Source organism: Nycticebus coucang, chromosome 4, assembly GCF_027406575.1.
Source record: "Nycticebus coucang isolate mNycCou1 chromosome 4, mNycCou1.pri, whole genome shotgun sequence".
NCBI lineage: Eukaryota > Metazoa > Chordata > Mammalia > Primates > Lorisidae > Nycticebus > Nycticebus coucang.
The window spans coordinates 144,494,966-144,507,168 of NC_069783.1; the positions used below are offsets into that span (position 1 = coordinate 144,494,966).

Sequence of the window (12,203 nt, forward strand, 5' to 3'; positions counted from 1 at the left end):
TATGTGTAGCATATCGTTCACTGCAAAGATGGCATTAATCAAATGAATGCTGGTGTCACCGTGTGATAGGCAGTTCAGTCAAAGAAAATGGCAGAAGCATGTCTATTGCACTTTGAACTGGTATTTGAAACTCGAAATCGTTGCATTAGTACAATGATGAAGGTGGCATGAGTGTCCAACGGAACCTCCAACCACCTAACAATTGCACTGATTTGCAGCGAGTGTGAGACACACGGTGCTGGGTGTGTAATGGGCACAGGGAAGATCCAGGAGGCCTCTCACAGCAACAGGTCCTTCTGGTGGTGTTGGAACAGTTCACACGCTGACCCCAGAAGTCTACCAAACAGTGTGAATGTCAGACAGGAGTTCACAGAACAAGTACAGGAACAGGAACAGCAAAGTGGGAAGTTTTCACCCCAAGATTATTATACGTACTGAGATGGGAGAGCTGACCTGTTCTGCCAGGACAACGAGTAGAACAAAGAAGTGTGGTTGAGTCCCGCCCACCCCCGTTTCTGTTCTCCTGACTTCTACCTATGGGGGACCTTGAAGGATGTGGTGTCCGGCTACACTGGTGGTACTTCAGGAAGAAATTGAAACAAGCACATGCAGCCATGCAAATGGACGCTCTGGTCAGTGCCGCTGAAGCAGCGGTTTGTTGTAATCAGAAGTGTCCGGAGGCTGATGGTGACCGCTTGAGCACTTCTCGTAATTGCAGAAGTCAAGTGCGCCTTGTACTCGTCTGTTATTGATACACTTTGAGTATTACCATGTTAATACGCTTTTTTCATTTCTTGAGATGCGTATACATTTCCTTGGCGCCCTCTGTAGTTCTTACCTTTCCGGATGCATGCTCACCATTGTTACGACTCTTTCCTTCTCCTCCAGGGCACAGGAAGTAAAGCAGCACACCTTTTTCAAAGGCATTGATTGGCAGCACGTCTACTTACAGAAGGTAGGCCCTCGCTCTGGGTGCGCCGCCCCGTGCCCGTGTCTCTAGTCTCTCCCTTTCTCCTTCCCCCTCTCTCTCCCTGTCTTGGTCTCTCTACATACTGCTGGCTTCCTGGCTCTCTCCCCGGAGACCCCCCAGCTCCTGTGTCCACAGGGTTTTGCTACCCTAAGTGTGACCCCTTTGGGGCAACTTCTCCCTCTTCATTTCCCTAGTATAAAATTGTTGAAGATATCTTCCGTATAAATTAATAAAAGATAAAGTAGAGCTGTAATCTAGCTAATTCAAATGTACATATATTTGAGACTTTTTTAGTTTTAGCTCATCTTCTTGAATTCTTCTCTCAATATGTGACCATATTTTTACACAGACCTATATAAAAATGTACAAGAAACTTCTGTCCTAAGTTTATATATATTTTCTAACCCAGTACTACGTACTTTAAGAATTAGCATGGTTTTGTATCAGCATAATTCCCTTTCTTTATTTTAAGCTGTGTTGTGTCCACACTGACACAGGAAACAAAGCAAATTACTATTTTTTTAATCTTGGCTATCAGCTTTGGGCTTCTTATTGCCTCAACTCAAGCTGCAGAGGAAGGATGATGTTCTGTAGTAAAGAAAAACTAGTCTCTCAGTCCTGCCTGGTTAGAGTTCCAGGCTGACGCCTGGTTCAGTTAGCCTTGACCTCAGCGTGCCAGGCCTCTTCCCAGCCCCCCACACCTGTTACGGCTCTAGTAGCCTAAAAGTGGTGCTGTCTCCTCTGAGAGAACGTGCCTTCTCAGGTTGAGCTTGGGGGGGGGCATGCCATCTTGAGACTTTGTTATTTAAGAATTATTTAAGACTTTTCCAGGGGTTCTCAAACTACAGCCTGTGGGCCACACGAGGTGGTGTGGTTGTATTCGTTCCCGTTTTGTTTTTTTACTTCAAAATAAGATATGTGCAGTGTGCATAGGAATTTGTTCATAGTTCGTTTGTTTTTTTAACTATAGTCTGGCCCTCCAATGGTCTGAGGGACAGTGAATTGGCCCCCTGTTTAAAAAGTTTGAGGACCCCTGCTAGGCATTGGTCCTTTTCTCCTTAACTTCGGGCCGTTCAAAGCAAAGGCTATTGGGTGTTCAAGACAAAGGCTCTTAGGTGAAATGTGTAATGTGACCTGTGTAAAGCTCGAGCCACGTGCTGTACCCAGGGGGATAGCATGCTGACCTCCTGCACTGTGTCCTTCGTATGGGGTGGTAAGTTGGGACAGGGCCTAACGGCCATGTGGTAACGATGCCATGCTCCTTGGATCTCCCAGTACCCACCACCCTTGATTCCCCCCCGAGGAGAGGTCAATGCTGCTGACGCCTTCGATATTGGCTCATTTGATGAAGAGGATACCAAAGGCATTAAGGTAGCCTCTCTTTTTTTTGTTGGAAATTGGTTAATCTTAGCGATTGTTTTAGTATTGGGTTATTTATGGAATGTAACTTACAAATGAATATCTATCTACATGTTTGAAGAATGTATTTAGAACCTAAAGCCATGAAAACTTTCTTTTGACTAATTTTATTTTTGATGAGTTGCAGAATAGTACAATTTCATTGATTTGGAATTTCTGGGATTGAAATAGAACTTAAGTATATGAAGGAGGAAAAAAATTGTGATATCAAACATACTTAGCCTAGTGCAAAAGAGCCAGTTATCTCAATTCTTCAGAGTCTTTAGATCTCCCTGTGTTAGGATGAAAAGAGCAAACAGCGTGAATCATTTTGCATTTGTCAATCAAAGGGGAAATAATCACTGTTTTTTATATAATGCTCTGCATTTTTCAAACTTTCGTTCATATCATTATTTCTCCAAGTAATGACAAGACATAATTAGAGTTGGTGAGTTGAGAGAGAAAATCATTTTCTTTAAGATGCTAAATCAAAGCGTATCAAAACTCCATGTCAAGCTGTCATCTACCCCCACGCTGACAGCTCGCCCCAGGCTCTCCCAACTCCACCCCCCACCCCCTGCCTGCATTTATACCTTTCTGATGCCTCTCATTTCCCCCACCCACTGCCACAGAACTTCCCCCCTCCAGAAGGCAGGAGCACTATCGAAGCCCTTGCCGGTCAGGTGTAGATTAAAGAGTGGCAAGTAAAAAGCAAGGGTCTAGCAGGGTCTATAACTGGAGACATACAGGACATGAACCAACTAGACTCTGGAAACAGAAGTGGCTGGAGGAAGACAGGAGGATTGAAGGGAACAGGAGCAGCTGTTGAGCACAGCATGTGGAAGCCAATGCATCAGGCAGCTCGGAACTGAGCGCAGCTGATCAGAGCAGGTGGCACCAGGAGAGAGGAGGTGCCGAGTGATAAAGGTGATTGGGGAATTCACAGACTGTCTTCTCAGGAGACATAAGTTAGGTAGGGGCAGAGTGCGGAGGGTCCAGGCCATGGGCTATAGGGATTGCTGGCCAACGCAGAGATACCGTCTGTGGTCTGGACCAGTGCTGTCCTGGGAATAGCAGCCAGACTATTGCCCAGGCCTGTGCCTGCACCATCAAGAGCTGGCAGGTGTCTGAGTACTACTGTGCACTAGTGCTTTAGGGAACAATGAATTTACAATGCTGTTTAAAAGGATTACTGCTATCACAATAGAATCTTGTCATTAGATGTACTACTATCCATCAAAGGGTGCTAAAAATAAAACTACTTTTATGTGGGAGCCCCTGAAAATTTTTGATGCTAAAAAAGGATTCTCATACTTTAAACTTCTGTGAACCAAAATCTAGGCTTTGGAATGAGACAGACTGGGCTCAGATCTGACACTTAGCAGCTGAGTGAATTTGAGCCATCCCATCACCTCCTGAGTCTTGGTTTTCTCATATATGGGTGGGTGGTTTTGTTGCTGTGCTTTCTCTGAGCATAAATGACACCACCTGCTCACACCTGCTGGCTTATCTTCAGTGTCCAACAAACTGGTAGTTCCTACTCCTATGGTTTGGGTTCATCCTGAGAAGAGCTGAGAAGGCAAACACTTAGATCCAGAAGTCATGAGCAGCTGGGACTCGGCTGCAAACCTGCAAATGAGTGCCAAGGTCCTGGCCCCGGGATGGCCAAGTCCAGTGGGGGAATCGATTTTGAGAAACTTTCTGTGGTTTAACTTTAGCAAGCAGCCCAAATAATAAGTTCTTCTTTTTAACCAATGGGTGGGGTGGGGTAAGGGGGGAAGCTTACCTCTTATAAACATAAAAATTTTTAGGGGCAGTGCCTGTGGCTCAAGGAGTAGGGCGCCAGCCCCATAAGCCGGAGGTGGCGGGTTCAAACCCAGCCCCAGTCAAAAACTGCAAAAAAAAAAATTTTTTTTTAATTATTTTTTTATTATTTATTTTCAGCACCATAGGCTGAGTCATAAAGAGCAAGGCTTTCTGAGGTTGTAGGAGATAGAATAGTCTGTTATAAAGCAGAGTTGACCATTTCAGAACAGATACCTGGGAAGGGAGTATGTTTTGACTGTCGCCTGACTTCTCAGGCTCTGTCTCAGTGTGCCTGATCACGGGAGCTCACAGGGCCTAGGGGTCTGTAACACCCATGGTTCACATGCACACACCCATGCCTCTGGTCACATTCAGAACAACCAAGGATTTTATAATAGCCTGGGCTGAGATTGGACATCTGAACAAAACAGAAAGAGGAAAAGTGTCTACAAATCAAAGAGATCTCAAAATCGACACATGTTTGCACGTTACCAGTAAGACTAGCTGCATCAGTCTTCAGGTTGGGATGTGGGATGTGGGATGCACGTTCTTCCAGAGGTCCATTGATTTACTAGAGGGTTGTGGGTGGGGGCCTTAGACTCTTTACTCTTTCTTGTCCTTCTGAATATCTTGTCTGTCATGATATTTATCCTCACTTATCTCAGACAGAGGAATGAGCAAATTAGGTCTCTAAAGGGGTTTTGTGCTTCAAGTAAGACAAATGTGTTTCTATCAGAAACTCTGCTAGCATTTGCCATAAAACTATAGCTAATACATAAACCCATTTTCTTTACTCATATTCAAAGTGCACCTTTACCTAGAGGGCAGAACGAAGGATTTTGAGTAATTATTTTATAGAAAAATGCCATCATTACGTGTGATTTTTATTATAACAACTCTTAAAGGCTGTGTTGCCTAAATTGTCTATGTATTTTGTGCTTTATACTATTAAACTTTAAATAGTTGTAAGGTACATGGAATTAATAATCGTAAGTTCAGCTTAGTTTACCTTTTGTTTTTCTAACATTTCAGATTTCATCGAGAGTAGGTTAGAAAGCCATCTTGGCTTGTTCCTTATAATTATTTCTAAAACTATAAGGATCTATTTTTCTACTTTTATAAATAAATAACCTTTACCATAAATTCAAATTTTACTTTGTTGTCAGAATCTTTTGGTCAATCTGTCAATCTTCAGGTAAAACTCTGCACCTGTAATATTTCATCAGCAAAAGTGTCATGAAGACAGTATAGCAGATTGGGCCGAGCCCAACTGTTCTGGGACTGAGCATGACGTGCTGCTGAGTTCTGTCTGTGGGTCCTGGTTGCTTGAGTTGTCATTAGCAAAGATTCATGACAACTACTGAGCTGTCTCTAAAAGATGCTCGCCCAGTCATCTTCCTATGTACAGTTCTGACCCAGTCACCACACTCTTGACTCTGTTGCCATTGTAAGTCTGTTAAATCATGAATGTCTTGATTTCTTAAAATAATCAGCTGCTTGATTGTGACCAAGAACTCTACAAGAACTTCCCCTTGGTAATCTCTGAACGCTGGCAGCAGGAAGTAGCCGAAACAGTTTATGAAGCAGTAAATGCAGACACAGATAAAATGGAGGCCAGGAAGAGAGCTAAAAATAAGCAACTTGGCCATGAAGAAGGTAAAATAATGAATGTGTCTCAGTGCGTTTCTAATGCAATGAATTTTCAAACTGTCATATAAAGCTGAAAGAGTATTTGGGTCAGAAAGTATTTTGCAGCAGAAAAGGTGGCAAGACCATAAATTGTTTTTAGTTTTCCCTGTTTTGGAAGAGCGCTGTCTCCTACTCTATGTGTTTTAGTCAACACATAGAGTAGGAGACAGCAATGTTTCTTTAGTCTGTCTTCTTGCAGTGTTTGGGGGCTAGTTTGGAAATGTTTTTCAGTGAAGAATGAGTATTTCTGTGCCAGGAACAGGGCCGGTGCCACTGATGGGAGGCTTCTGTGGTCATATAGGGCATCAGGCCTAATTTAATGCTCCATTGTTATCATCTCAGATTCTTAATGATTTTTGCGCAAAGGGCCTACATTTTCATTTTCTGCTGGGCCCCAAGATGTATGTAGCCAGTCCTGGTAAGGAAAGTGGTATAACATGTCACTCAAGAAGAAAGATAAATGTCTAAATACATTTTTATTACAAATAGCATCAAGGAATTGCCTAACCATATTTTAATATTAAATAATTGGGTACCCTATTAGAATTTCCAAAGTAAGAAACATAACATTGAGAATGAAATAAATTAATCATTCTTGATTCACTAAATATTGTTTGTTGCTCTGTATTTTTCTAAGATTTTTATGAGTTTGGGTTTTTTCTAAGATTTTATGGATTTTGGATTTTTTTTAAATGTAATTGATGATTATGGTAAGATATTTCACGTTTCCTCTGAGCAAAGATTCTTTTTTTTTTTTTTTTTTGAGACAGAGTCTCACTATGTCACCCTGTATAGAGTGCCGTGGCATCACAGCCCAGAACAACCTCAAACTCTTGGGCTTAAGGATTCTCTTGCCTCAGCCTCCCAAGTAGCTGGGACTACAGGTGCCCACACAATGCCCGACTTTTTTTTTTTTTTTTTTTTTTTGCAGTTGTCATTGTTGATTGGCAGGCCTGGGCTGGATTCAAACCTGCCAGCTTAAGTGTATGTGGCTGGCACCCTAGCTGCTGAGCTACAGGCACCGAGTCCTGAGCAAAGATTCTTACAAGGTTAACCTTATATAAGAAGAAGGACCAGAAATATTTTCACTCTATTAGTAGGTTACTTTGGTGGAGGCAAAGGATTCATTCAGAGGAGGCACAGGGGCCATTGGTCTTATCTGTAAATTTTCCTACAGTATTTGAAGTGTCCTCGATCCTGGATGACATATCCCAGATATAAAAGTTGCCAGAATACACCAAAGGAATACTGTATATCTTTAAACCGCTTGCCTCCGTTATGTAGGGACATGACTGTCATCTGTCAGCTCTTCTTTAGAGGACTAGTCTGTTGCCATCACCTGTGCTGTTTGCCATAGCAGATTTTACACAAAAATTGTACTCATGCTGATTTTCTCAAGGCAGGGCCATAATGTCACTAGAATCCTGACAGTACACACCTTAATGACCTTGTTGAAATGGATCTTTTTAATTAGACAGAATACCTAGCAAATTAATAAATTTATCTTTACATGTTCATAACCAGCCGTGCGTAGCTAGGTCTAGGGTGATGATCTCAGAAGTCACCTCACAGCAACATATAGTCTAGGCGTAGATCTCTGAAAAAGGTCCAACACAGTTGGTCCTCTGTATCTCTGGTCTGCATCTGTACATTTACTCAACCACGAATTGAAAATATTTGGAAAAAATAATACAACAATAAAAAATAATATAAACAGGCCAGGTATGGTGGCTCACAGCTGTGATCTTAGCACTCTGGGAGGCCAAAGTGGTGGTTAGCCTGAGCTCGGGAGTTCCAGACCAGCCTGAGCAAGAGCAAGACCCTGTCTCTACTTAAAAATGTATATATAGCTGGGTGCTGGTGGGCACCTGTAGTCTCACCTACTTGGGAGGCTGAGGCAAGAGGAACACTCCAGCCCAAGAATTTGACAACTCAGCACTCTACCCAGGGTGACAGAGTGAGACTCTGTCTCAAAAAAAAAAAAAAATAATAATAATGATAGCACAAGGAAAAAAGAATATAGTGTAAGCACCTATTTATAGCACTTACATTGCATTAAGTTTTACAGGTAATCGAGAGGTGATTTAAAATATATGGGAGGAGGTACATAGGTTATATGCAAATACTGAGTCATCTTATGTTGGCATTTGAACATCTGAGGATTCCGGTATCTGCAGAGGCCCAAGAATCAATCCTCAGTGGATACTGGAGGGGTGACTACACTCTTAGTTTAAATAGACTTTGGAAATGCAGGCACTATTTTGATTAAAATAGCAACTCCATAAATGCCCCCCCCATCACCACTGGGTTTTGCTTATTTATTTATTATCCAAATCTCTCACTAGAGTTGTAAGCTCCCTGAGGCAGGATTTCATTCTCTTTTGTTCACTGCTGAATCCAGACTACCCAGAACGTGCCAGGCACCTAGGCATTCACATAATATTTGTTGAATGAAGAAGTGACTAAATGAATGATTTTGGCACAATCACCAAACTCTTTAATGAAGGCTTTAAGATTAACTTTATTTTTAAGAGACAGTATATCCCCTAAAGCAGATAAACAGAACTCAACACGAGTGTGAATTGTCTCTGTACATGATCATGTATTTGAGGAATGAACCTAACCTCTAGCTGCAGAATGAACTGTTTTCAATGCTTGTGTTACTTTTGCTTACCTAGACAAGAAAATCCCCACTCTATTATTATTTGTAAGATAAAAGAAAGATTAAAGGGAGAATCCCTTTCTCATATAAAAGTAGAGGTACTCTGGAGATAGTCTAAATTTAAATACTTTCTATTCTTTAATTCTCATTTTATATATATAATGAAAAAATAGTTTGGCAACTAGCATTTGCCCTTTCAAAGCAGTAAAGGAACATTATGATTTATCAGAATTTTGAGAAGCAACCATTTGATATGTTAGTAGAGAGCAAGTGGAAGAAACCTCTAATCTCTAGATTCCTGGTGCACATGTGTTAAAAACTAAAATAATGATTTCCGTAGTGTGCTACAATTATAGCAACTTGGTTTTTCCAAAAAGTATGTCATTCTTTCTTTTCTTGAGAATAATACTGCTAAGACATTTTGTCCCTGAGCCTATTTAATTTACAGTTATTTTGTATTCCACAGATTATGCTCTGGGAAAAGACTGCATTATGCACGGGTACATGTTGAAACTGGGAAACCCATTTCTGACTCAGTGGCAGCGTCGCTATTTTTACCTCTTTCCAAATAGACTTGAGTGGAGAGGAGAGGGGGAGTCTCGGGTAAGTCCAAGGCAGTCTAACGGGGCACAGAGTTTCAGGATGTTCAAGGTCAAAAGGTTATTTCATATTGCTGACATGTTTCATAAAATATCCTCTTGAACTCTGAGTGTCTATTTTAACTTGTACACCTGAGATTGTTATGTTCAAACTTTTGAAGTTTTAAACTTCCAAGTCAAGGAAGAACATTGTAGTATCTGAAAATAGAATGTGGTCTTTTGTGAAGTCAAAAGCCCTGCATCATCAGATGAGTCCGAAGAAGGCTGAGAGATCAAAAAAGGTAAAAATCTAGCATGCCAGAGTCACACGCAGGTGCTCAGATTGGCCTCCCAAAAAGCTAGCATGCCAGAGTCACACACAGGCACCCAGATCGGCCGCCAGTGTCTCTGGGACTTTGAGCACATCATAGTGACCATAAGCCTCGGTTTCCTTATTTGTGAAATGAAAGTAATAGAAATTACAACAACTATAGTCAGCCCTCTGTGTCTGCAGGTTCCACATCCTCAGATTCAATCAACCACAGATCAAAAGTATTTGAGGGAAAAATGGTAAAAAAATAACCGTACAACAATAAAAACAAGTACAGATAGAAAGCAATACAGTAGAACAATTATTTACATAGCCTTTACATGTATGACAAGTAACACAGAGGTGATTTAGAGTATGTAGGAGGATATTCATAGGGTATTCAGACCCTGTGTTATTTCATATCAGGACTTGAGTGTGGATTTCAGGATCCTGGGGAGGCCTAGTACCAATCCCCACATATACCAAGGGATGACTGTGCTATAAGCAAATTCAGTCTGGTTAGTAGCCATGGAGGGTCCAACTTCCATTTTATAAAGAGGACACCAGGACTTACAGAGGGAAGGTCTGGCACCAAGGACACAGCTGGACAGTGAGGAACTGAGGTGAGTCAGACTCAGGTCTCTCTGTGCTCTCAGTTTCTCCATTAATCAGCTTCTTTTAGTTAGGTCAAATAAAATGTCACCAGCTGCGATACTTGATGTAGAGGCAGGGCCACCAAATGCTATTTCTTTATGTCTCTACCTTGTTGGAAATGTGTAAGTGAATCATATGACAGATAGGGAGATGTAGCTGCCCTTTAAGATTATTTCAAGAGCTAAGACAGAATGACTGAACCCTGTACCTTTCCACAAGTCAGGCGCCTTTGTGAAGACCTTGCTGTGCGAGGAACCGAGGGCTGATCACCGTGGAAGGGACTGACTGTGGTGGGAGGCATGCTTTCTGCTCTTGGAGAAGGCCTGTTTCTGTTTTGTATGTATTAGAATACCACCCATCAGTTATCCAGTAGTCAGAAGAGTAGAAAATAGTGGGTCTAAATCTTATATATTTAACTTTGGACTGTATTTCTTAATCCCTGCTGGTGAAGTTGCCATTTAATTATGAATTATCATAATTGCATATTACTGCATTCTTTAAAAATAAACAAGATCTTCTCACTATCACTTGTGCCAGAAAAGTCATTTTTTAAAAATTAGGATGTAGGATCTGAGTTCCAAGTAATAAAGCTCTTTTGGGGGTCTCTGAATTATAACTTAGTGGCTAGTAAGGAGTAAAGTACCTCCCAAAGTTCAGTCTGCTTTCAGATAATGAGTAGACGTGGGCATCTTACACCGATTACGCTGTCTACTGGCAAGTCACTGCTATGCACGTTCAAAGGAAATTGTCCCACTTTTCAACATATTTGTGCATGAGTGGATTTGTAAGTATAAATTAGGAAAAAGAAAACATGAGAGTTTATGACTATTTTCCATTTGGGATTCCTGGAGGGTTTATCCAGAAAAACATAAAATGGTAAGGAATTCCCTGCACTATAGTCTTCACCTTAAGCAATAATGCTGTAGACCCAGTATGAAAATCTTTTAAGGAAATCACCTGTATTTAAAACATCATTTTGATATTATCAAAATATTGTTGGCTTACAAGCTGATCTGTGGATTGCCAAACATTTATTGAGTTGCTGAGTTAAAACTGAACTACACACCTTTTGCTCATGTAAATCATGAGCTTCATTTTTCTCTCGCAACTTTATTGATAGAATTTAGATGCGTGTGTGATACAAAAAATATATTGTGACTCATTCACAATCAGTTCTGTGTTGAGGGAACAGTTTCTCTAGTTTTCCTTGTTGAAATCTGTCTTTGTAGTTTTCTTTGAAATATTATAAATTGAACTTTTGTATGTGTTCTTTAGAATATCAGCAAAGAAAGAAAAAAACCCTTTTTTATTTACTTGTTCTTATTTGATAGTTTTTGGTATTAGTGTTTATTAATTTAACCTAAAAATCATGCAACAATGTAAAATAATGTTGAATTTTTATTTTTCTGGTTAGCAAAATTTACTGACAATGGATCAGATTCTCTCTGTGGAAGAAACTCAGATTAAAGACAAAAAATGTATTTTGTTCAGAATAAAAGGAGGGAAGCAATTTGTCTTGCAATGTGAGGTGAGTTTTATTTTTTCTTAGGTGAAATAACAATTTATAAATACTAAGCAAGGACAGCTGCATGCTTATAAAACAGTTTTCTTACTCCAGGTGTTATCACTTACATACTTAGTAAGAAAGCCGCAAGATGCAAGGTTTTCAGCAAATTAATAATAATTATTATTTTTTTGAGACAGAGTCTCACTTTGTCACCTTTGGTAGAGTGCCTGGCATCACAGCTCACAGCAACCTCCAACTTCTGGGCTTAGGCGATTTTCTTGCCTCAGCCTCCCAAGTAGCTGGGCTACAGGCGCCTGCATCAATGCCCGGCTATTTTTTGTTGCAGTTTGTCCGGGGCCCAGTTTGAACCTGCCACCCTTGGTATATGGGGCTGGGGCCCTACTCACTGAGCCACAGGCACTGCCCAAATTAATAATTATTTTTTAAAAAGCAAATGTTAAAAGTGTCAGGAAGAAGTACATGAAGGAATTTCATTACTCTATTTAGAAACGCTGTCCTATATTTAATGGGGCCTAGACTTTTATTTGTTCTGTGACTTTCCAGATCTTCTCTTTAAGCCCGCTTATGATTAAGGTTTATATATTTAAATAAACATAAGATACTGAAGT

At 40.7% G+C, this 12,203-nt stretch overlaps 1 protein-coding gene across 12 annotated transcripts in view; it reads left to right on the forward strand.

Moving 5' to 3' along the window:
* GRK3 (G protein-coupled receptor kinase 3) overlaps positions 1 to 12,203 on the forward strand; it is a 180,581-nt gene that overhangs the window by 161,343 nt on the left and 7,035 nt on the right. For 10 of the 12 annotated variants that reach the window (XR_008379551.1, XM_053588388.1, XM_053588390.1 and 7 more), the window contains 5 exons: positions 889 to 955; positions 2,246 to 2,341; positions 5,668 to 5,830; positions 8,992 to 9,128; positions 11,482 to 11,595. Coding sequence is in view for 9 of the 12 variants with exons in the window: in XM_053588388.1 (XP_053444363.1) it covers positions 889 to 955; positions 2,246 to 2,341; positions 5,668 to 5,830; positions 8,992 to 9,128; positions 11,482 to 11,595 (577 nt within the window). In the remaining 3 variants the exon portion in view is untranslated. Of the gene's footprint in view, positions 1 to 888; positions 956 to 2,245; positions 2,342 to 5,667; positions 5,831 to 8,991; positions 9,129 to 10,286; positions 10,404 to 11,481; positions 11,596 to 12,203 lie in introns of all 12 variants that reach the window. The other 2 variants (XR_008379552.1, XR_008379553.1) reach the window with 2 other exon arrangements.